Source organism: Sarcophilus harrisii, chromosome 4, assembly GCF_902635505.1.
Source record: "Sarcophilus harrisii chromosome 4, mSarHar1.11, whole genome shotgun sequence".
In the NCBI taxonomy this organism is placed as follows: Eukaryota; Metazoa; Chordata; class Mammalia; order Dasyuromorphia; family Dasyuridae; genus Sarcophilus; species Sarcophilus harrisii.
Window position 1 is genome coordinate 333,320,917 of NC_045429.1, and position 26,692 is coordinate 333,347,608.

The 26,692-nt window shown below is 35.6% G+C and overlaps 1 protein-coding gene across 3 annotated transcripts in view; it reads left to right on the plus strand.

Moving 5' to 3' along the window:
* SOCS7 (suppressor of cytokine signaling 7) overlaps positions 1 to 21,935 on the plus strand; it is a 43,489-nt gene extending 21,554 nt beyond the window's left edge. For all 3 annotated transcript variants that reach the window (XM_012548380.3, XM_031966134.1, XM_031966135.1), the window contains 3 exons: positions 14,378 to 14,513; positions 14,981 to 15,134; positions 17,327 to 21,935. In XM_012548380.3, the coding sequence (XP_012403834.3) occupies positions 14,378 to 14,513; positions 14,981 to 15,101 (257 nt within the window). In that variant the 3' untranslated portion in view covers positions 15,102 to 15,134; positions 17,327 to 21,935. The remainder of the gene's footprint in view (positions 1 to 14,377; positions 14,514 to 14,980; positions 15,135 to 17,326) is intronic.
* The last annotated feature ends 4,757 nt before the right edge of the window (positions 21,936 to 26,692 follow it).

Sequence of the window (26,692 nt, forward strand, 5' to 3'; positions counted from 1 at the left end):
AACCAAATGGAGAGGTTAGGCTCCCCTACACCTTGGGAATTCGGCACATTGATAGGGAGTTGTGAGAACCCCCTTTTGGTGGTGCAGAGACTCTCTGTAAAGGAATTTACAAACCTGAAAAAGCTAGACTTTTTCAGAGGTTTATTATTGGCATTAGGAAGTCAGCCTTTGCTATGCACGAACAGAAAGGCTGACTTCCTTAGAGGCAAGGGAGTAAAGTAGTGAAGGAGTCCTGTCAGAGAAGTCAAGTTTTATTAGGGCAATAGGTGAGGATAAAAAGAATATTATTCCAGCGGGCAGAGGTTTCTTTGGCATAGCAGGCATGGCATAGCCTAGCATGGCATGGCATGTTAGTTCCTCTGCAAAGAGAGGATTTAATTTTGGCTCTTTAATAATATGAGCTTTGGCTACAAGCGAGGCCTGCTCCATAGGGGCTGGGCTAGTGGGTGAAGTTCCAAGTTGACTCTTTTTATCAACAAGCTGGATTTCAGCTTGAGCTGGAATTGAGAAAATTTTAGAATTGAATAGGGTTGGAATTCTCCAGCTTAGGACTGAACCAACCCCACCTAGATAAAAGAATGAAACTGTTTATCTTGTTTCCTTTGGGTGGGGTCCCACAGATGCAGAGTCTAAGGAGAATCTCTCCTTCAAGGAGTTTTAGAGAGTTTCAGGGTCCCTTCTTCATTGACAGTGAGGATAAATGGTTTTACTGGTAAATGAGAGAGGACCAACGAACTGAAAATTTGACTGATCTTATAGGGTATAAGCTTATGTTTTAACAATCATGTACCAAATGGTTGGAGCTCTGAAGTAAGGCTACTTATAATTAATTGTGCCAAATAATAACTTGATTATGAGGAATGTATGAAAGTATGTAAGTCAGGACAAAAGTGTCTATAAAGAATTGTTAAACATTGTTAGAATATCCATGTTCAGTTGCCTAATCATCTTTTCTCTAATTTTGCTCTCCTGTGGAGGGAAAAGAGAATGGTGATGAGTCTTGTGTAAAAGAAAAAGAATTAGAGAAGAGCAAATGCTGATCATAACCTGTCACCTACTGATACATCCTATGTTGGATTTCTGTATGTTTTTATTCCCTTCACCTTGACACACACTATTCCTATGGCAGCAATAGGCTAGACAGGTGGATTTATTTTGGGCAGAACTATCTTTTTTTTTTTTTTTAATAGCTTTTTATTTACAGGTTATATGTATGGATAACTTTACAGCATTAACAATTGCCAAACCTCTTGTTCCAATTTTTCACCTCTTACCCCCCTCCCCCCTCCCCCAGATGGCAGGATGACCAGTAGATATTAAATATATTAATATATAAATTAAATGCACAATAAGTATACATGACCAAATTGTTATTTTGCTGTACAAAAAGAATCAGACTCTGAAATATTGTACAATTAGCTTGTGAAGGAAATCAAAAATGCAGGTGGGCATAAATATAGGGATTGGGAATTCAATGTAATGGTTTTTAGTCATCTCCCAGAGTTCTTTCTCTGAGCGTAGCTGAGAACTATCTTTTTAATCCAACTAAATGGTTAGACCAACACTGGAGTGATCTTGGTTTAAATTGCTGTTTAGAAACCCAAGGGCATAAAGTAACAAAATAGTTCTTTTGCTGGGTGTAGCTGGTTCAATTCATTACTGCTCTATTGGAACTGATATGGTTCATTTCATTGCTGAAGATGACCACGTCCATAAGAATTGATCATCATGTAGTGTTGTTGTTGAAGTATATAATGATCTCCTGGTCCTGCTCATTTCACTCAGCATCAGTTCATGTAAGTCTCTCCAGGCCTTTCTGAAATCATCCTGTTGGTCATTTCTTACAGAACAATAATATTCCATAATATTCATATACCATAATTTATTCAGCCATTCTCCAACTGATGGACATCCACTCAGTTTCCATTTTCTGGCCACTATAAAAAAGACTGCTACAAACATTCTTGCACATACAGGTCTTTTTCCCTTCTTTAAAATTTCCCTTCCAATTTATAGTGATTTTTCCAGTATATATATATTTTTTTGTGTGTGTCATTTCTGTTTATTTCAGTATTAACCAAGTTAGCAGGAACTGTTTATAACAATAAAGCCCAAACAATAATTAATAATGATAAGAATTTAAATATTAAATCATAACAGACTAATATCTGAAACCATGCTTTATTAAAACTTAGATTGTTCTAGGAAGCAGTGCTTTTTTTTAAATAGCTTTTTATTGACAGAACATATGCATGGGTAATTTTTACAACATTGTCCCCTTAGAACATTTGCAACAACTTACTTCTGTTCCAACTTTTCCCTTCCCTCCCTCCACCCCCTCTCCTAGATGGCAGGCAGTCTCATACATGTTAAACATGTTAAAGTATATCTTAGATACAATATATGTGTGCAAATCCATGCAGTCCTCTTGTTGCACAAGAAAAATTGGATTCAGAAGGTAAAAATAACCTGGGAAGAAAAACAAAAATGCAAGTAGTCCACATTCGTTTCCCAGTGTTTCTTCTCTGGGTGTAGCTGATTCTGTCCATCATTAATCAATTGGAACTGAATTAGGTCTCTTTGTCAAAGAAATCCGCTTCCATCAGGATACATCTTCATACAGTATTGTTGTTGAAGTGTATAATGATCTCCTGGTTCTGCTCATTTCACTTAGCATCAGTTCATGTAAGTCTCTCCAGGCCTCTCTGTATTCATCCTGCTGGTCATTTCTTACCAAACAATTATATTCCATAACATTCATATACCACAATTTATCCAACCATTCTCCAATTGATGGGCATCCATTCATTTTCCAGTTTCTAGCCACTACAAAAAGGGCTGCCACAAACATTTTTTCCAGTATATTTTCATATAAGTCTAGATAGCCTGGGTGTCTTGCTTTGAGAACTGCATGTTTATATCCTCATACCAGTTACCAATTGGGATATTGCTCTTAAAAATTTGTTATCAGTTGCTAAGTGAAACGAGCAGAACCCAGGAGATCATTGTACATGGCAACAACAAGATTACACGAAGATCAATTCTGATGGACATGGCTCTTTTCACCTACGAAATGATTCAGGCCAGTTTCAATGATCTTGTGATGAAGAGAGCCATCTATACCCAGAGAGGATTGTGGGAACTAAGTGTGCATCATAACATAGCGTTTTTACCCTTTTTGTTGTTGTTTGCTTGCATTTTAATATTTTCTCATTTTTCCCTTTTTGATTGATTTTTCTTGTGCAGTAAAATAATTATATCAGTATGTATGCATATATTGGATTTAACATATATTTTGCCATGTTTAACATATATTGGATTACCTGCCATCTAGAAGAGGAGGTGGGGGGAGGAAGAGGAAAAATTAGAACACAAGATTTTGCAAGGGTTAATGTTGAAAAATTATACATGCATATGTTTTAAAAATAAAAAGCTCTAGTTTTAAAAAATTGTATCAGTTTTTTATGTCAAGGAAATGAGACCTTTTTCAGAAAAACATATTGCAAAGATTTTTTTTTCTCCAATTGTCTCCATTTAATCTTAACTTTATTAGATGTGTTTATGCACACCTTTTTCGTTTTCATGTAATCATTTTCTCTTCTGTAATCTGTTCTTTGTTTGGTCTTGAACTTTTCTTTTACCTCATAGATCTGATAGTAATTTTCTCCATGTTTTTCTATTTTGTCTATAATGTGATCTTTTATATATAGGCTATATATCCATTTGGCACTTTTCTTGGAATGAGGTATTGGTCTCAATCTAATTTCTTTTGTACTGCTATCCAGCAGTTTTTTGTTGTTATTGTTGTTATCAAAGAATGAATCCTTATTCTACTAGCTGGAGTCTTTGTATTTATAAATACCAAGGTACTCAATGTATTTCATCTTTATCTAGTATATCTAATATATTCTAACTTTTTGATCTTTCTATTTTTAAAATCAGTATTAAACTGTTTTGAGATTTACTGTTTTGCTAATGTGAGGTATGCAACTGTTAGTCTCCTTTGTTCTCACTTACTTTCCTTATTTCCCATGAGATTTTTTACCTTTTGTTTTTTTTTTTTTTTTTTTTGCCTCTATGTGAATTTCATTATTATTTTTCTAGTTCTGTAAAGTAATCCTTTGATAATTTGGTATGGCATTGAATATATTCTTTTGATATTGTAATTTTTATTATATTGACCCTTGATCAACAAATATTTTTCAAATTATTTAAGTCTTTATTTTTCTAAACAGTGCTTTATTATTGAATTTATATTTTTCTTATGTATCTTGATAGATAGACTCCCTCTCAAATTTTAATACATTATGTAATAATGCTAAATGGCATTTCTCTATCTTCCTATTGGGTTTATTGACAATATATGGAAATGATGATTTGTATGAATTTAGTGTTGTGTATAATTTTTTTTCTTTTTGTGCCAAACAAAAAGTGTTAAGTGATTTGCCCAGGATTACACAGCTAATAAGTATCAAGGCTTTGGCTGAGTTCAAATTTGAATTCAGGTCCTCCTGACTTTAGGTATTGGTGCTTCATTCACTATGTCACCTCATCACCCCATTTTATTTTATATTCTGCAAGTTTGCTAAAGTTACTGTTCCAGTATATATCATATCATCTGCAAAGTCATAAAATTGCATTTCTTTTTTACCTGTGCTTATTCCCTCAATTTCTTTTTCTAGTCTTATTGTTATTGCCAGTATTATTAATACTAAATCAAATAAAAGTGATGACAATGGAAATCCTTGCTTCATCCCTGCTTTTGCTGGAAAGAATTCTTGTTTATCTCAGTTGTATATAGTGGTAGTTCTTGGAGTTTATATATATACACATTATTTTAAGGAAAGGTCCATTTAGTTCTATGTTTTCTAGTATTTAGAAATGGGTATTGTATTTATCAAGATTTTTGTGCATCTCAGTATTTTTTGGTCAATTTAGTTATTAATATGGTTGGTAATAGTTTATAATATGCTGTTTTAGCCTGTTGGTTAGTATTTTATTTACATTTTTTGCATCTATGTTTATTAAGGATATTGATATTTAGTTGTGTTTTTTTCCCCTGCTTTGACACTTCCAGGTTTATGAATCAAGATCATATCTATGTCAGAAAAGGAATTTGGTAGGATCCCCTCTTTTGCTATTTCTGCAAACAATTTGTGTGAAATTAGGAATTGCTTTTTGAATATTTCATAGAATTCAGTGGATCCATCTGACCTTGAATTTTTTTTTTCCTTAGAGTTCATATATGGATTATTCAGATTATTTCTTTGAAATTGTGTTATTTAAATTCCCTATCTTTTCATATGTTTATCTGGATATTTTATATTTTCATAAATATATTTGTTAGTTTTATTGGAATAAAGAATTGAGTAAATCGTTACTAATTTCTTTTATTTTTAATTTATTATGCATTTTTTTTTCATATTTGTTGTAGGTAATTTGGTTTTCCTCATTCTTTTTGATCAAATTAATAGTTTTATTATCTTCTCTTCCCCACCAAAAAGTTCCTAATTTCATTCATTCATTTGGGTTTTTGTTTTCAATTTTGTTTTCTCCTTGATTTTTTACAACTTCTATTTTGGTGATTAGTTTTAGAATTCTGTGGTTTTCTAATATTTTTAGTTTCACTTCCAGTTCTTTTTATTAATAAAAGTACTTGCAGATGTAAATTTTTCCCTAAGAATTACTTTGGTTGCTTCTCCCCCAAATTGGCATCAATCATTATTGTCATTATCTCTAGCAAAATGATTTGTTCTTTGATCTACTAGTTTTTTTTAATAGCTTTTCATTTTCAAAATACATGCAAAGGTAGTTGCCAATATTCATCCTTTCAAAACCTTGTATTCCAAATTTTTCTCCCCATTCTTTTTCCCCTAGACATCAAGTAATCCATTATAGGTTAAACGTGTAATTCTTCTAAACATAACTTCCACATTTATCATGCCGCACAAGAAAAATCACATCAAAAAGGAAAAAATGGGGGAGGGAGGGAGAAGCAAGCAAATAACAAAAAAAAGGTGAAATTACTTTGTTGTGATCCACATTCAGTCCCCACAGTTCTTTTTCTGGATGCAGATGGCTCTGCCCAGCACAAATCTATTGGAATTGGCCTGAATCACCTCAAAGTTGAAAAGAGCTACTTCATCAGAATTGATTATCATTGAATCTTGTTGTTGCTGTGTTAGAATAATCTCTTGGTTTTACTCACTTAGCATTAATTCCTGTAAGTCTCTACATTTCTTTCTGAAATCCATCCTGCTGATCATTTCTTATAGAACATTAATATTCCATTACATCCACATATCATAACTCATTTAGCCATTCCCCAACTAATGGGCATCCATTCATTGATCTACTAATCTTTAGGATCAATTACAGTTTTGTTACTTGGCGTGTGTGTGTGTGTGTGTGTGTGTGTGACAGACAGTTGGGGGCTAAGTGATTTGATCAGGGTCTCACAGCTTTTGTGATCAAAAAGAGAATGCAGAAACAGTGGGGCAGAGACATTGCTGACTATGTTATAGTAGGAGGGTGGAGCTTTTGGTTGGCGTTCCTGGTCAGAAGAGAGTGCTGAAGCAACGCCAGAGACATCATTCCACCCCCACCCCAGGATTAGAAGTGTTTACATTTATACCTCTTATTAAAAAAAAAAAAAATGAGCTGGCAAAGAAGAAGGACCCCCACCCTAGAAATAAACTATGAGAATAGGGAAAACCAAGATTCATTTTCAGAGGAGGACTCTGAAGTAAAAAAAGCTTCTACCCCAGAGAGTAAGATGAAATGGTTTCCTGTTCAGAGAGAATTTATAGAAAAACTCAAAAAAGAATTTAGAAGTTGAATGAGAGGCATTGAAGAAAATCAGATAAATAAACAAGTAAATAAAATAAAAACCATCCAAGAAAAACAAGAAGATAATGGAAAAAATTAACCATTTAGAAAAGAAAATACAGAATCTCAGATGAAAATAATTTTTTGAAAATTAGAAGTCATGAGACCAAGAAATTAAACAGATTAAAAAGAATGGAAAAATATAACAGAATATGCAACACCTTATAAAAAAAAAAAACAGATCTGGAGAACAGACCAAGAAAAGAAAATATAAGAATAATTGGACTGTCTAAAAGTTGTGATCAAAAAATGGAACTTGACCCAATAATGCAAGAAATAAACCAAGAAAATTGTTCTGGAGTAATAGAACATTAGAAAAAATCCACCCATTATCACCTCAATAATATCCTTTGTGGAAAACACATTGGAACATTATTGCCAAATTTTGAAACCCCCATATCAAAGAAAATTTTGCAAGAAACAAGAAAAAAAAAACCAATTAAAATATGCTGGAGCTACAATTAGAATTGTAGAGGACTTAGCAGCCACAATTAAAGACCCGCAGGTCTTGCAATCATATTTACTGACAAAAGAACTAGGGCTGTGGCCAAAAATATCATATTCCACAAAATTGTCTATAATATTGAATAAGAAAAATGAACATTCATTGAACTTGCAGATTTTCAGGACTATCAACCAAACTCGAACTTAGTAGAAAATTTAATATAAAGAACTAATATAAAAAATCAATTTCAAGGAACTCAACATGGATAAATTGGTTTTTTTGCATGGGAAATTTATAGCATATGTTTAAAGTTGACGTTAACAATTAGGTAGCTCAAAAGATTGAGGCAGAGTAAAGGTAAAAATAGTAATTTAATTATGTGATACAAATGAAGTAAAGAGGAAGAAGACAGGCATTTTAATGGGGGAGGAATGGTCATAGTTCTGGAACCTTGAGTGTGGGTTAAATAGGAAACACTACATATATACTTTGAAGGATATAGCACCCCCTAAAAATCTATAAAAAAAAATTAGGGAGGAAGGATGGGTAAACAGGAGTTGAGGGAAGAATCCATGATAGGGCAAGGTTAAGTAACAGCAAGGCAAGTTGGAAGCAGAGTTAAAGCAAAAGGTCAGTAGGGATAGGAAAGACATGTGTCTCTATATATGTATATCTATATCTACATATGTACAAATATATCCTTTCTTAACTATTGCCTGCTTGGGTATAGTGGGGAGAGAGGGGGGAAGATGAAAGGAGGGAAAAAAGAAAGTAAAAAAGGTACATAGAGAACAAAAGAACAATTTACAGGGAAGTAAAGATGGACACCCAGGAATGTAATTTCTTCTACTAATATATACATACTTTCTTGAATTGGTATTTGTTATATATTTTGAATCCTCCCTGATCTGCTGAGCACATGACAAAGTTCTGTTTTGTTTCATTTTGTTTTGTATTCCTTTTTCTGTTTTTCTTTTTTCTTATTCTCTTTCTTTAAATTGGAAAAAAAAATATCCATAGCAGTTTTCTTCTCAGGACAAAAAAAAATGGAAATTGAAGGAATGCCCATTAGATGGAATATTAGTATTCTCTGGGAATTGATCAGCAAGATGCTTTCAGGAGGAAAAAACAAAACATCTGGAAAGTGTCCTCCATGAACAAAGTGAAATATACTGTACAAAATAATAGCAATGTTCTGGGATGGCCAGCTATGAATGACTGCTATTCTCAGTGCAATCATCCAGGACTACTCTGAAGGACTTATGATGAAAAATCCTATTCATACAGAGAAGGAACTGATTGTGTCTGACCTGAGGCATGTGTGTGCGCTCACGCGCTCTCGCGCTCTCTCTCTCTCTCTCTCAATTTAATTTTTCTTGAAGGTTTTTATTTTAATTAGGGTGGAAGATCTGTTTTCTTTCACAACTTCACTTTTGTGGAGATGTTACATAATTTCACATGTGGTTTCTTAATTGTGGGTAGGGATAAGGGAGAAAACCTGGAACTCAAAAATCTTTTTAAAAAAATTGACTTGAATGTAACTTGTGAAGAAAAACACAAAAGAAAGAAAGATAGGTGATAGATGGATGAATGGATAATGTGTAGGCTCTTTTTTTCTTCACATATTTCAGGTAATCCAGTGATCCTTAAGTCACTTCTCTTCATTCTATTTTCTGGATTTTTAATTTTGCTAGGAGATTCTTTATATTTCCTTTTTTTTCTTCAATATTTTTTCTTTTATTGCTTTTATTTGGTGAATTCTAATATTCAAGAAGTTATTTACTTTAGTAAGGTTTTGTATAATCTTTCAAATTATTCTCTTCAGATCTTTCTTCTCTACTTTTTTTCCCATTTCCCCCCTACTGCTCTAATTTTTTATTCTTTTAAAAAAATTTGATTTACTTTTTTGGGGAATTTTTGTTGGACTTGTGCCCATGCTACATTTTTTTCTTTGAGGCTTTACTTGTAAATGTTTGAGTTATTCACTTCTGGATTTGTCTCGAGCTTCTCTGTTGCCATAATAACTATTCATAGTGGAATTCTTTTTGTGTTTGCTCATTCTTCCAGCCTACTTCTTGATTTGAATTTTATATTAATGCTGGGCTTTGTAATCTTTATGAGGGTAGAACCTGGCCTGAGCCTATGTCCTCTTACATCCTGTTGCTTTCCCATTTCAGGCTGGGGGGCCTTTGAGGTTTCAGTGCTCTCAGTATGATTATATCTGGGATGAGATCCACTCACTGACTTATCATCTTAGCTCTATAAATTCCTGAATTAGATTTGGCTCTGTCAGCTTATCTCTGTTTTCAAGTTTTGATAGACTGCTGGTCTCAGCCACTATTAACCCACTGGGAGAAACTTTAGGCTTTCTCTTTGGGTTGGGGTGAGAACTGAGTTCTTGCTCTGCTCATAAGTTGAGAGCTATCCAGCTGTGGCTGGCTTCCAAATTCATTCCTCACTCAATATGTAGCTAAGGACAATGTTCATGCCTGCTATGTTCTATCCCAGTTCTGTGACATAGAATTGGGTAATGCAGAGAAAATAGCTGCTACCTTTGTTTAATTCAGGGAACCACTGGGATCTTCTGCCCTGGTACTACTATCTTGGTGCCCAGGCTTGGCCATTGAGTTCCTGAGCTTCTGGCCCATCTGTAGTCTCTACAGGTTTTTTTTGTGTCTACCTAAGCCATGTTGGTCTGGAAAAATGTTCGCTATGATTTCATCCTGGTTTTTTGATCAGAATTCAATATGGTGTTTTCTAGATTTTTGTGTAAGAGTTTATGGGGAGCTAACTAGGATATACTGCTTTTTCTTAGTCTGCAGTTTTGCCTCCATTCCCTCCATAATGTCTATCAAGCTCTTTTCTCATCTTTTGGATATAGTCTGGAAAGCTAGTATTTGAATTACAAACTTTTTAGTATCTCATCCAGGTTTTGATAAGGGCAACATTTTGAACATTGTAGAAAATGTACACAGGCCATTTTATATTTGCTGCTCTCACTGAAAGAACACATTGTCCTTTAATTAAGGACATATATTCCTATCTTATTTCTCTTGTAAGGAGGTTCCTTTGGATTGCCTTCTGGGGGGTACGAACATCTATAGAAAAGTACTCATAGGTATAGGTCTCAAGTATGAGGTCATCATCCCTGTTGGCATCACTGTAGATTTCAGAACCAGAGTTTCAGGCAGTTGTCTAGGTTTTTTCATTACTTCTGGTAGTTCTCCATAGTTCTGACAAATAGTTCCAAATAGACTGCATCTTTCCTTTGCAAGTCTCAAGGAAAGATAAAGGAATGTAAAATAAATGCCTTTGTTGAATTGTGGTTTTATGAGCTTCAACAATATATCTGTAAGTACACTGCTTTTATGTCTTCTAGTATTGTCTTTTCCCAGGTTAAGGAAATTCATTAAACAAATATTTGCTTTTAGTGTCTAACACCAACTAGAATTTTAGGTCACATTTATTTGGCATGTTTGATATAAATTGAATAAATTTATAGTGTGCCTTACAAGGCAGCAGTTGCTTATTGACCATTATGTGTACCTCAGAAATACATTTTTGTTGTTTAGCCATTTTCAATTGTGTCCTATTCTTGGTTACCCCATTTGGAGTTTTCTTGTCAAAGTTACTAGACTGGTTTGCTATTTCCTTCTCCAGGTCACTTTACAGATGAGGAAACTGTGGCAAACAGGGTGAAGTAACTTGCCCAGAATTACACAGCTAGGAAGTCTCTGTTAGTAGATTTGAACTCGAGAAGATGAGCCTTCCTGATTCCAGGCCCAGCTCACTACCCAGTGCATCATGTAGCTGCCCCTCAGGAAGAAATAATTTCTTAAAATTTTCAAGAAAAGGATTCTACTATGAAGATACTTAACAAAACTTGAGAGATTTTGCTTCCTTTCAGTTTGGGGGTCAAAATGAAGTTACCTTATTATTAGGAATTGATTAGATGACATAGTTTTATGTAGCAAAGGTCACTTCCAGAAGTTGTTTCACATTCATTTTTATAAGTAGATTTCTTTGAGAACATAAAGCAAAAATAAAACCACTGAACTTTTCTAATTCATCTAATGTCATAGAATAGTTATCATTGCCTTTTGAACATCAACATTTCTGAATGTTTCTAAGCATTAGCTTCCAAAAGAAATGTTTTTGAAAAGAAAAAATGGGACTTTGCATAACTATGACTTGGACTGTTGAATATAAAGTAGGGCTAAATAGTGTATAATTTTTAATTGTTTGAAGGATCCACACACAGTTTGAGAAGCAACAATTCATTGGCAAAAGAAGCATTTTTATCTTTTAGGGATTGTGACTCTTCATGAACTTGGGTCCATGTCCACATTGCTTATTAACATTTATATTATGATCCATAGAAAGAATGTCATGGGTAGGAACGATCATTTTTGGAATCAGATGAAGAATTTCCTTTCTCTGCCTTACATATTTCAGTGGTAGCATTTATATCATTGAATTCACTCTCTGAAAGCTTATCATTGGATAAATATGATGGGATATTTCTTAATAATTTTTTTAAAATACATTTTTGTTGATAATCTAATGTTTCTTACGTCATTACAATTATCTGAGCTATTACTCCCCTTCTCAGAAAAATCATCCTATATAACATATATTAAGAGAGGGGGAAAAAATCAACATATCTAATCAATACATTGGAAAAAAATCTTAAAATCTATGCAGCTGTGAACTTTTCTCCTCCACAAAGGGGAAGAATCCTATTATAAAGATGCAGCAGGATTCAACTGAAGAGATATTTCTTAATAGTTCTGAAATCTTTTCATCAGAGAGTCTCTCAGACATTCTCTCATTAATGATGGAAATATAACTATATTAATATGATAGCCATACCATACATTTTGAAATTTTGAAAGTCCTCCCCCCAACTTTCAAGTTAGTAAAATAGAAATAAGCTATATGCAAAGATAAGCTTTTATTATGCTCTATCAGTTATTGAAAATTTTTATAAGCACTTGACAAGTTTCTATTGATGTTCCAAGGGATAGACTGATGATATGGGCAAAGACACCCAATAGAAAAAATTGTAGAATTATGTCTTCATATTTATAATAAATTGTTAGGCATTATCCAGCACATCTAGTTCTTTTGTGTTGTGTGGATCTTTTTTTTTTTTTTAGTAATATGAAAAGGTCTATGGAATGCTAATAAGAAGTGTTGATAACAAAAGGTTAATTGTTGAGGTATGAAATATAAATGTCTTTTTGAATTTCAAGTGTTCAAAAATTTTTTTTTATCAATTGATGAGTCTAGTTATTCTATTAACAATCATTTATTTTCCTTCCTTCACCCCACTGGAAAAAAAAGGAAAATAAAAATACTTATAACAAAAAGGAATAGTCAAGCAAAACAAACGTACAGGTTGGCCGTATCAAAAAATTTTGTCTGTCTATATCTTAAGCCCATTGCTATCAAGATGTGGGTAGCATTTGTCATTTTGGATACTCTGGAATTATGGTTGATCATTGCATTGATACTAATCTTTCTGAGTGGTTCATCTCTATAATATTATTGTTAGGTAAATTTTACTCCTCATTCTGGTCACTTCACTCTATGTCACTTCATATAAACTGGTTTCGTTGAAATCATCCCTTTGGTCATGTCTTACAATATAATATTATTCCATTGTATTTATCTGTCAGTTTTTGTTTGATCGTTCCTCAAATGATAGGCAAATCCTTAGTGTGGCAAAGAGTACTATAAGTATATGTGTATCCTTTACTTTTTTCCTCTTCTTTCTTAATAATGATATTGCTGATCAGAGGATATGCAGGAGTTTGTGATTTTGGTGTGGCTTAGTTCTAAATTGTTTTCCAGAAGTCCTAGACTAGTTCACCAACTTCATCTTATTTTAGTACACCTATTTCCTGCAACCCCTCTTATTGTTTGTCATTATACTTTTTGATTGAGTTGGACAATCTGATGTATGCATGGTGGAGTTTTTTCAATTTACATTTTTCTAATTGTTAGTGATCTAGGTCACATATGGCTTGGATTTCTTTATTTGGAAACTTGTACACTTTTTGGTTTTATGTGATCAAAATTGTCACTTTTATCTCCTTGTGATCCTTTCTATCCCATGCTTGGTCAAAAACTCTTCCCCATGTATAACTTTCTCTTTTCTAGATTTTAATGTTATTTATTCCCCTTTCAGTTTTTTCTTCAGAGTTATTATTTATTTTGTTATAATTTAATTTTTTATTTATTCACTTTTTCCAGTCATTCTTATGTCCTTCTAATAAAGCCAGTGTTTCCTCCTCTGAAACTCTTTAGGTTCTTGTAGAATTATTATTTATTTTAATTCCTGAGTTTACTTGGGATTACTTTAAACCCATAGTATTTCTTTGTTGTATTTAGTGTTTCCATCTCCCTTGGTTCCTCCAAGCTGTAAACTAAGGCTAGATTGCTTTTAAGGACATCAAAAAGATTCATTAATAAATGCGGTTTTCTTCCTTCCCCTCCAAAAAAATCCATCTTTTTTTTTCTTTTTAAATGGTGGCCACATATATTAATCATAGTGAGCATTCAAATAAAATGAAGCATTCTTAAAAAGAGTCACCTGTTTTGAAATACTTATACTTACCTTTCTAGAAATTTTGGGGTGCCCAAAGTAAGGGATCCAAAGCAGCCTTGTCAGTAAATCTTGGGAAGGATTAAACTCAATGGGAAGAGGGTACAGAATGTACATCTTATTCTTAAAAATGCCATGTACTAAGTTGGGGATTAAACTATATATGTTAAGTAAAGCTTGAAAGTTTTGAGAAAAGAATCTGACAGGGCCACATACTTTTTAATCTTGGTTATATCCACAGACCCTTTCTTTCTCAGCCAATATTTAAACATTTTTTTTTTTCAGCTCTAAGGATGAAAGGTCATCAAGGCCTAGCCTCTCAATTTATAGATATAGATAAGAAAAAAACCCTACAGTTCAGAGAGAGTAAATCATTTTCTTGCTCAGACCATCCAGCTACCAAATGTCTTTATTTCTTGTTTTTGTTTCTAAAGGACTCCCACCAACTCCAGTCCAGCTCCTCTATCCTGTGTCCAGATTCAGTAATGTCAAATCACTCCAGCATCTTTGCCGCTTTCGGATCCGACAGCTTGTCCGGATAGATCATATCCCAGATCTTCCTTTACCGAAGTATGTTGACATTTGGATTTGAGTAATTTGGGGACTATGGGAAAAAATAGATCCATATCCTGATAATCTATTGGCTCAAATTGCGGAAATGGACCTTGGTGTAAAGTATTCTCAGTTAATCACCTTTTCCCGGTCTGTTTCTTCCTAACACCTAACTCTAGGACTGTGGTATGCATTCACAAGATAAGGATATATGTATATACCTATAAAATTCTAAAGTCAGGTGGAAAAAAACATAGTAGGAGTAATATTGGGACTCCTAAAGGAAGAAACCAGAGAAAGAACAATAGATAAAAATATAGCAAGGAATCCTGTTAGGGCTCTATGAGGGACATTTGAGAATAGTCTCCCTCATCTGTACAGGGACAGAGAAGGGGGAAAAGGAAAAAAAAAAGCAGCCTTACTTTTCTTATTTTTTTTATTGTATGTCTTTTATTTTAATTGCTCCTGCCAATTCTGTGTCCTAGGCCTCTGATCTCTTACATCAGAAAGTTCTATTACTATGATCCTCAAGAAGAAGTATATTTGTCCTTGAAGGAAGCGCAGCTCATTTCAAAACAGAAGCTGGAGGTGGAGCCTTCCACGTAGCGAGGGGCCCTGGGACAGCTGTGCTGCTGTCAGGTGAGGAGTGTGCCTCTTACCCACTCAGCTGTGTTCTCAATGTTTTAAGGGGCATGAATTGAACACCTTTTCTTTGTCCTGAGCCCTGTATTAAGTGCCTTCTTTCCCTCAAGGAGCTTAATAGTTTTGAAGAGAAAGAGTCAGAGATTTCAAGCTAGAGCAGACTTTAGAGGCCACCAACTCTAATTTTACATATGAGGAAACAAGCTTAGAAAAAGTAAACAGGATAGTAAGTGACAGAGCCCGGAGGTGAACTCGGGCCTGGGACTGTAAATCCAATGTTCTTTCCACTTCTGCCTTGATGATATAAGATGTCTGACATGAATATGGAACACCTGAAAGAATATTTATAGAGAAAGGTAAAGATCCCTGTAAATGAATATGGTATTGGATACTATGTGGATAATCTTTCCCAGCTCTTGTGGAAGATGCCCACCCTGAATTTATTCACCCTCACATACATAATCATCTGTGGTGGAGAAAAATTTTTGGTCTCTCTTGCCGCTGTTGGTTATATAGCATTAGAAACCAAAAAAAATGTCGCATCACTAGCAAATTAAGGTTCTTTAGAGTTGTATTTGGGCCACAGAAAAGTTATTGGAAACGATTTTAAAGAGCCAAAAAAATTCACTTAATATATTTTCTCTTTATTTTCTGCTATTTTTTTTTCTTCTGATCAAGCTCCTTGGCATCATCTGTTTATATAGAAGAATTTTGAATCTTTCTTAATAAGGGATCTTAAAAGATATGGAGGAAGAGAGGGGAAAGTTGCTGGAGTTTTAGGGTTTTGTTGTTAGAACTGGTAGTATTGACTTACATGTTAAATCTCATGATCCATAGATTGTATTTGTCAGTGATAGGTGCTTTTTCAGGTACTTATTGTCTGGACTCTCCCCAAAAAGCCAAAACAAAATACTATCAATATAGGTATCTTTTATTATGATAAAAAAGAAACCTTTACTTTTGATTTTTTGATCCTATTATCATTCTGTAGTAAAAGAAGAATAATTTCACATATAAGTATATATGTCCTTATTATACACACACACATACTTTTTAGTGGGTCTGTGATCTCCTTTACCTTAGGCTGTTCTTGCATCTCCCTGTGCCATTTGTTCTGGCTCTGGGTATTCTCATTCATTCGTGAGTGAGTTTGTATGTAAACCAATGAAGACAGAAATATTTTAGCAAGATAAATTTTAGCAAGGTAAATTGCAACTGGAAATGTATCTAGAGACCTTCTAGTCCAACTAATTTTATAAATGTGGAAACTAAGGTTCAAAGAATAAAAGTGGGATTCAAACTCTTTATGAACCAGTATTGGTGGTGTTTCTATACTAGTGAAATATTATCTGATGCATAAACCTGTCTTAATTTATATTTAATTCTACATTTATAGAATATAATATAATATAGTATAATTCTACATTTACAGAAATCTAAGATTTGTAATGACCGATTGAATTTTTTTCTATGGTAATTTTAGTGTATGTATATAATAGGAGGCAGAAATATATGCCATGTCTTACAGTGCTCCCACACAACAGGTGAGAACTGTTAGCATCTCCATTATTTCCTAGTTTGCCAACACCATCCCACATGATGAGACTTTATTAGATCTATCCTAGTAGAATCACTGCATTAGGCTCTGGGTGTCACCAAAAAGGAGAAATTTTTCTTCCTCCTCCCCTCCCAATCTTCTGCCACCATGCCCTTATTGTCTTATTTCAGGGCGAGATTACTTTTCTTAAAATTCTGCAGCTAAACCAGAACAGTTGGAAAGGCACACAAGGTGTTAATTGAGTAGTCGTTAATCCTGTTAGCCCTAAGCTACTATCCATAACTATACATTGTCTCTGAGGGCAATTTGTGAACCTGTGGGGAAAATAGAAGGCCATGAGAATTTCAGGAAAGGCATTGCAGGGGGAGGGGTAAAGAAAAGGATAGTAGGAAGTCTTAGAATAGCATGAACAAATGACCAGTGTCACTTTGGTATTGATACCACAATGTCTGCCCTTGGGTTATCTTAGTAATGATCTAACTATATTACTTAGAATAATTTTTGTTGTTGCCATTGGTACCTATCTCATTTTACTTGACAATATGACAATACATAGATGATGTCCATTCTACTTCAAAAATGTTGGACCTTTGCCGTTGTTGATTTTGATTTTTCTTTCTTTTTTACTTAGGGTATTTGGTGGCCAAGCTCCAGTTGCAAAGAACCAAATGAAGCTACATGGTTGATGAGGGGAGGGAAGAGCAAGTGGGAAAGAGGAACAGTTAAACTTTCTATACAAATGTTTTAATTCCCATAAAAGGCACAGAAGAAGCACACAACAAAGTTCCTGAGGTGGGAATATCAACTGCCAGCTCTGAATCCCCTGTTGGGATCATACAACTGGATCAACTCCTCGGAAAGGTGGAGAAAGTCTCAGTACTGTTTCTTTTTCAGAAGTTTTATTTTTGATATTGCCATTTTCAGTATGGAAAACATAGTCTTAAGAGCAGCTGGGGATTGTGCCTATTGGATTTGAGGTGGGTTTGAGAAAGAGCTGCCCCATTCAATGAAAAGAAAGGGCTTACAGACAAACCCTTTAACATTAGCTATGGTGCTCTGCAATGGAGAAAACATGTCATAAGTAATGAGGGCCTAAGGGAAGATGGAATGAGGAATTTGGAGTTGCCTAATTATGAGCCTTTTGTAAAGAGTGTAGGCTCCTTAGAGGAGCTGCTAAAGAAGGGCAAATAGTATGAAACAAAACATTGTGGGAAAGAAACAAATGGGTGTTGTTTGTGATGTATTTGAAGAATTTTCACACCTTTTTGAGGTCTGAGATGTTGAAATCACATGCCTCTGACATTTAGAAGCTTTTAAAATTTGCTCTACCTATTTCCTGAAATCCATGACCTCAGGGTACTTCTTTTCTTCCTTATAAACTAGGAAGAAATAAACCATTTTCGCTCTCCCTTCTCTCTATAGCAGCACATTTTATTCTGGACATGGTATATCCCATTATTCCACAAAGGAGATAATATTTTATTGTTGCTTGAATGGTTCAAAGCCCTAATTGTGGTTTCAGATTCTTCATGTCAGACCATCTCTATAATTTAGAATTTTCTCACCTAATCCAACAACATGAAGATAGAGGTGAGGGACAAAATCATCACCCCTTTTCTAGAAATGCTATCTCCAAAGGGCAGGGTTCTAAAGATTTGATCGGCACTGTTAAATCTCATGCCTTGAAGTTTATCTTTTGTCTAAGCATGCCATTCAGCCTCTGGACTGGAGAAGTAACAAGAAACCAAATAGTGGCTTTATTTCCAAACATATATTGTGGGGGTGAGGAGCGTATCATGATCACTGCCCTCCTTTTGATGAGAAATCCAGTCCAATGACGATTTGGAACCTATTGTCTTTTGACCCTTAAGTCTTCCTGTTGAGAGGGGAAATTCAGGGAGGCTTTTTGAAAGCTTAAAACTTGTCCCAAAGGTGACCATCACTTGACTCTGAATGATAAACTTTTGAGACGGTTGTCAAGTGGAGTTGACTGAGTTGAGATTTCATATTAAGATGTAAGGTTATAAAATATTCTGATATAAGAAGGACCAGACTGTTAATACTCTACAATAGGTGCTCCATGAAACTGTTTCCACAACTCCCCTGTGTTTATCTTTACTTCATTTTAGTGTTAACAAATCCAACATTATCATTTCATGAAAGTTTGGAGTGAGGCCCTCAGTGTGTCTCAGTAAATTGAAATACCTCATCTGGAAGCACTGCCTCCTGAAGGCTGAAGTGGTGGCTCCCTCTGTCACATGTCCCCCCATTCCAAATGGCCAATCTCTCAAACTATAAATCTTTAAAAGGATATAAAAATACCTAGGAAATCTGGCCATGATATCTGCTTTGCAGTATCAATGTAGGCCAGAATTCATATCATAAGGAACATTTCCCTTTTGTTGCTCTTAGAACAGCATTCACAATGAAGAAATAGGCTTAGCACCTGTGAACCTCCATCCTGAAAAGGACTCTAGAATCCCTTGTAGTTATTAGAAGACAGATGCAACCCCTATTTTCTTTGGCTATTGCTAATGAAAGATTAAAATTTTCTATTTTTGAGGTACCTTGGGGGGAAAAAAACCTGAAACCTGATTCCTGCCCTAAGTTTAGATAGGAATTTGGGAGACACTTTGGATTACGTAATGCATTTAGAAAGTAGATTGACAATGTAGAATCAGTAGCCAAATTTTAGTACAGATATGTGATAGGCAGGGAAGGTTTCATAGATGTGAAAATTGACAGATTTGAAGGTTTAGTGGGATTGAAAGAGGTGAAAAGGGAGTAGATAAACAGAGGTAGAAGTGAGTGGGACATAGTGGGAAGCACAGAGCCCAAAGCCATACTAGCTATATACACCAGTCTTGAGTTTTTCTGCCTTTTCAGGTCATTGTTCTAGAGTTAGAGACCTCCAGGATCCATCAACAGATCTCAACCTGAGAGGGGATCTGGAGGAGGCAGATGGCTGAGAAGACTAGAGCTACCCTCCCCTTCCCTGGCAGCCCCATAGGACCTTCTGAAGGCTGCCAACCCCCTACCTATTTTTCCACAGGGACACCTGAGGAAGGAATGATAACTTTGACCTTTTTTCTGAAGGCATTTGAATTTCCATGTCCTAAATCAAACTGGCCTGAAAAATTGACAGTTGTCCCCACTCATCTTCCTTCCTAGCCGCAAGGGCAATTACTCCTATTAGCAGTCTCTTGCTGGATACCTATCCTCCAGTAGAGGATGGTAGAACGGAAAAGGACAGGAAGGAACTTGGTATGCTCAGGAAGTGAGTCTGGAAATGGCAGAGAAGCAGAGAATGATTGGACTAGGATTGCCTAAGGTGAGGTCCAAGAGGTTGGAAATAGACCAGGGAGAGTCTGAGCAGCTAGGCCAGTAATAATACGCCCTTCATACCCTCTAACTAGACTGCCTACCTACCTCTTCCTCATTCACAATAAACTCAACAAAAATGGCAAGTTACTCATGAACTCATTCTCCCCAACTCCCATTTTCTTTTTAAGTCACAAAAACTGGAAAAAGACAGAGGACTCATGGCTTCTTGAAGGGTTAGCTTGGGCAAATGATGTCAATTGTGCCCTTAGGCTACCTTGCAAAGGAAACTCAATTAATCCTCTCGTCCATTATCTACTGTAACCTTCCTTGGGACAGGAATAGACTTAGACTTATGTGAGCTAGTGACAACTACTGCTATAACTTGCTATTACTTGAAATTCATATGCTGCGATGGGGGTGGGGAGGGTGGGACTTGTGGGGAGACACATCTATGGGTGAGGACAGATGGCTTCGAGGCTCCTGATCAATAATGTTTGCCTTGGCCTGGGGACCTAGCCCTGTGCCTAGATATAATGACTGGAACCCTCTGAAACCTGAGCTGCCTCAGGGAAGGGACTTGGAAAGGGGTGGGGCCAGCTCCATTCTGTTCTAGTAGCGCTGCTTATATAAACCCCTTCTCCTTATTAAGATTGGGAACAGTGTGGAGGTGGGGAGCTTCCAGTCCAGTCTGCTCCCAAAGAAGAGGTGGGGAAGGTCAGGACACCCAGAATGGTGCTGAAGATAAGGCAAAAGGAGAAAGACATCCTAGGAGAAGTCCCAGCCTCTCAGGTCTTTCCTCTGGGCTCCTGGAATAGCAAAGCTTTCCTGAAGCCCTCTGCTCTCTGCAGGAAAAAAAAAAAAAGAAAAAAAAAAGAATTGTTTTTTGTTTTCTCTTTTACCTTCCTTGTTGCCTCTAACTTCCTTTTGAGCTCTGGGGTTGAAAGGCCTGGCAATGCAAGAGGTCTGCAAGTCTGGGTGCATGTCTGTCTTCACTTACAGAATTGTTACCCATCATTTGGGAAGTTGGGAACATCTCTGTTGGGGGGAACTGACATGATGACCAAGTTTAAGAAAATGTCCTCTGCCCCCAAGGGAGAAGCTTTGGAGTTAGACATTTTCCCTATGGGAATCTTTTGGTTTGGTTTGTGGGGGGTGGGGAGGGTCAGAGGAGGGAGAGGGTAAGTGCTTTTATCTATAGTCTCCAACATAGCTGGTCTTACACTGAATTTGTGCTATTGCATACATGTAGCCATCTTTCTTTTCACTGCAGCAGTGTTTATTGGTAGTTCAAAATGATTTATTTGCTCCTGGGGAGTAAAACTTTTTTATTTAAAAAAGAAAAAATTAATGAACCAACCTCCCCTTCTCCCTTTAAAATGACCCTTATAATAAGTATCTATAGATTATTGGGTCATAAGACTTAAAAAAGCAAGAGTCAGGTACAGAAGTCCTTGTGACACCCAATTATGACCTGGGGAATGTGATCCTTCATGCTCAGCACAATCTAGAGGAGGATTTGAAAGTGAGATTTGGGGGGGGGGGAGTTGGGGGGGTAGGGGATAAGCCACAGAGATAGGGAAGCTAGGGATCCAGGTGCTGCAGTTAAAACAGAAATGGTAATGCACTGTTTTTAAAAGTTTTATTTTCTGACACAAGGAAAACCTTTTCTTTACATGCAGATTACGTGTATACATTTCTGTATTTGTCCTCTTCACTCCTTTTCCCCTTTCTGGCTTGGTGCTGCCATCATGGTCCTTCCCCATTTTTTTGGTTGTTCTCCATTGGTCTCTTTCCAGCCAGCCCTGCTCCCTGAGTTTGTCGATTCACTGTCATTTCTATTTTATATCATCTTAAAGAGTCCATGGAACACTTCCCACAGAAGGGCATGAGGCAGCAGTCAAGAAGGAAATAAGGCAATCAACAGTAGGAGCATAGACTTAAATGGCTGGTCGCAGCTGGACTGCGATCTTTTTTGCCTTTAGAGAAGACATTCTAGAAGAAGACAGTTCACACCCTTCATGAAAATTAATTCAGTCAAAGATAAGAGGGCCTCAGCTCAGAAGCCAGAGTCTTCTCTGCCTTAGCTCCTCAGCCTGCAGAAATGGATCAGGAACAGTGGCTTGATTTCTTCCACCTAGAATTCTCTCTTGGGAAGGTTCTAACCCCTAGAGCTGCACCGTAAATCTTCCAAAGAACATAAACCAGACACTGGTCTCTTGGAAGATTAGCTTGTTTGGATGCAGAAACTGGTAGTGTTAATGACAAAGCCACTTTTGTCTATTTGTGTTCTAGGAAAACTTTAAAAATACGGTATCCAAATCTGGGCTCAGGTTCTTTGCTAGTTCTCAATAAGCTAATTAGTCCCTTCCCTTCACCTCCCACCCCCAACTTTGTGCCCTTCTTGAAAGCATCCTCATTACCACCAGCCCAAAGTGACCTGGCTTCTTTTTCCACTTAGTTTGGACACATTTTTCTCCCCACCTTTCCCTTATTCCCTACCTTTTTTGTGCTTAATTTATTAAAATAGTTGCTGTATAATTTATTTTCATAAACTATTAAAATGTACTAAATGGTTAAAAATAGACTTGCAGGCCAATCTTTAAGGGGGGGAAGAGTATGGGGGATGGGGAAGATGTTTTGATATAAACATAACAAATGCACTTTGGGTGTGTTTTGGTATTTTTCTTGGGGGTGGGGGAGGGTGGGGGGATGTTTGGATGTTCCTGTAGATTAGTAACAGAATGGGGATTGTCTGTATATATTGTATTAATAGGCATGTTTGGACTCTTGTATTCAGACATTAGTAGCTGCTGCAGGTCCTGTTTGGAAATCCCATGTAAAATTCCCAGTTTTTTTGTAAGTGTTGGTGCGGGAGACATTTGACTCTTGTGTTTGTATCTCCTTTTTATGACTGTTGTTCAGACCCATGTCTTTTTGGGGAGGGGTGGGAAGGGGATTTGAAATAAAAATGTTTAGAAATTGTTTTGTGTTGGTTTCTCTCCTAGCTTCCTTCAAAATACAGTTTCTTTCCTAATAATTAGTATTATTGGAGTCAAATGACTTTCCCATAAAGATTGAGTAAATTGCTCAATGCCAGGTAGAATTTCCAAAGAGAAACTTGTGAGATTTAATTGATGCTAGAAGGTATGTCAGATAGGAACATATGGCACTTGACAGATGTCTGTTTATAATAAGTGTTAATATTTACATAATTCACTTTATATCCATCTTATTACAGAAACTTTTTGAGGTGTCTATTCCAGATATTATCTTCATTTTACAGATGAGAAAACTGAGATCCAGAGAGAAAAAGTGATTGGCCAGTTTTCATACTTGTCCAAGTTGGGAATTTGAACAATTTCTACTTCCTTTTTGTTCTGACTCTTTGCCTGCTTCCTTTCTGCCCACAAAAAATGGAAATTACTTAAGGCCATTGACAAAAAATCTCCCTATCACAGGATTTATAGGCATATAAGACTTAGGGGGTGGTAAGGAGAAGTAAGGAAAAGAAAAAAATTTGTTGTGGAACATGGTCACTGGACTCCAGTTGAGAGATCCCAAAATGTCTTGCTCAAGCAAGTTGGTAGTGGAGACTGAATTTATTTTAGAGAATAGTGGATCTCTATTGCATCATTTCTAGTCCACCATCCTCATTTTATATACATTGGGGAAACTCAGTGGGAGTTTTCATGGGTGGGACAAGATCACATGGGAGTAAACTATTGATTCATCCTCAGTTCCATACTGTTTATTTGATAAGCCGGAAACTTTAGAAAAAGCTGCACTGATTCCAAACTCAACCCCAGTTCAATTTGGGAATTAAATATTTTTGTAGGTTGTAATGGAGGAAGAGTAGCAGAACCTGTGAAGTGGTGATAAGGTATTATCCCATTTAAACTTCCTTTTCTTTTTGTCCTGCAAAATATGAATAATAATCTCTCTTCATACAGTATTTCCACGACCTTTTTTCCTCTGTCATGAGAAGGATTGAGGGACGCTGTTGAATACCATACAACTAAAAAGCATGAGGGTTTTGAGATTGATTCAGTAGTTTTTCTCTACAATCAGGAGGCAGTGAAAAGGAAAAACAAGTCTGAAATTCAGCAACCACCACAAAGGACTGAAAGTACTGAGGCATTTGATAACTCTACTTACAAGAATCTTTAGCACCATAACTACGACACAGACTTTCTTAGATTTTAATCTGGATCTTTTGAAATTTAGGTTGCTGCCCCACAATCCTCAGGACAAGAGTAAGCTAAACTCTTGAGTACAAAGTTAAAAGAAAAATCTCAAGTTTCTCTGATTTAATTTGACTCATTCATTATTGGTGCGTTTTCTCTTCCATAAATAAAGTCAGCAGTAAGCAAACTGAGACTATCTAACCCAAGACCTGTAGAAAGAGACTATCACTAAATCTCACAGAAATTCACGGAGCATCTTGTGAAGACTCACACTTGTGTGTATTCAGAAGACCCAATCAGCTGCTGTGGCAACCACATAGATGGTGTTTTTATTTTTGTAAACAAGGGATAAATTGCTTTTTAAAAAAAATGATATCTATCTGGTAGGTAGCTATTTTGTACAGAAGACCTACTAGGTTCATAGAGATAATCTAAGGTCTCCACTTTTCATAGAGCTTACAGTTTGGTAGTATGACAGCATTAATTCTGACTGTTCTTAATTCATGATAGGGCAGCTAGGTGGTGCTGTGGATAGAACCTAGAGTCAGGAAAGTTCATTTTCATGAATTTAAATCCAGCCTCAGACACTCGCTGTGTGACCTGGGCAAATCATTCACCCTGTTTGCCTCAGTTTCTCATCTGAGCTAGAGAAGGAAATGACAAATTACTCCAGTATCTTTGCCAAGAAAACTCCAAAATGGGGTAACAAAGAATCTGACGACTAAAACAACCAGACAATAAAAAATTTATAATATTGGCATTGGATTAACTGACATTCAGCCTTTCATATTTCATGGGAGACGGGATGGGGAAAGAAAGGCCAAAAAAAATTTTAGGCAGAAGAATGTTTAACCTAGAAAACTTTTCAATCAGCATATGTTTTCTTTTTTCTTTTTATATTTATTTATTTATTTATTTTTATTTAATAGCCTTTTATTTACAGGATATATGCATGGGTAACTTTACAGCATTAACAATTGCCAAATCTCTTGTTCCAATTTTTCATCTCTTACCCCCCCCACCCCTCCCCTAGATGGCAGGATGACCAGTAGGTGTTAAATACATTAAAATATAAATTAGATACACAATAAGTGTACATGACCAAAACGTTATTTTCAGCATATGTTTTCAATGCTAATTATAAGCAGTCTTTGTCTTTTAGAATCTGTATATGCCAACACCAGAGTAATAATTCATGTTTATTTTTTTGTTTTTGACTATTTTTAGCTTTTTATTTTCAAAATAAATGCAAAGTTTTCAACATTCACCCTTGCAAAACCTTGCATTCCAATTTTTTTCTCCTTTCTCCCTACCCACTTCCTTAGACAAGTAATACATTATATGTTAAATATGGATAATTCTATACATATGTTTATTTCAAATGAAATTAAGTTCCTTTTTAAAAATATATGCCATGAAGTTTTTGTTTTTTAGAAACTCATTTAAATGGATAATTTCCCTACTATTCCATATTTTTTTTTGTTATACATAGGATTTGAGCTATGGTATAGAGTACCATAGATTAGTCTCATTTGACTTCAAGGAAACTAAAGCCCAGAGAACTTAAATAAGTTGTCCAGAGCAAATAAGTTGATGGCAAAAGGCTCCTTCCTAAATTCCAGCAAGATAGCTTAATGTAAATGTGATGATTTTCAGTTCAGCAAGCATTCTATTTAGTGCCTGCTCCATTCCAAGCATCGTGCTAAGTAGTTGGGATACATAGACAAGAATAAGAAAATAATTCTTGCCATAATGGAGGTTAAAATCTACTGGTTCATTAGATATGGGTTTTTGAGAGTAATTCACCAATATAAAAAAAAAAAAGCAACCATTTGGAACTGACAATGTAGCTCTTTTAGAAAACAGTTGGGAAATAGTCAAATGAAATGACTAAACTGTCCATACTCTTTGACCCAGAGATTCCACTACTAGGTATATCATCCAGAGAGGTCACTGATAAGGATCCTATATGCAGCAAAATGTAATATTTTTTGGTAGCCAAGGACTGGAAATATGACTATCAGCTTGGGAATAAATAAGATTGTATGAATATAATGTAATATTACTGTGCTGTAAAAAGCAATGAATATTATGAATAGAGGACATTATCTCATGCTGAAAGAAGATCCAGGAAAACTAAATACATAATGACTATAACAAATATACAGAGAGCATACATAATGACGATGTCAAATATATATACAGGGTTCAGCAACCACCAAAAAAACAAAAGTGACTATTGCAAAGTTATCAAAAATAATCCCGAAATTTGCCCTTAATTGTAGACTGGAGACAGCCAGGCCTGAAAGGTTTTTTTTTTTTTTTTCTTTTGATTTTTATTTTAATGAAATATGTAACAGTGGATAATATTTTTTTCCTACCCTCTTTTTGAATATTATTAAGGTCCCAAGTTTCAAGTACTACTTTGGAAAATTTTAAGGAATTTCAAAGTCCCCTCAGATGCCTCTAATTTTATCATACTTGGGGGG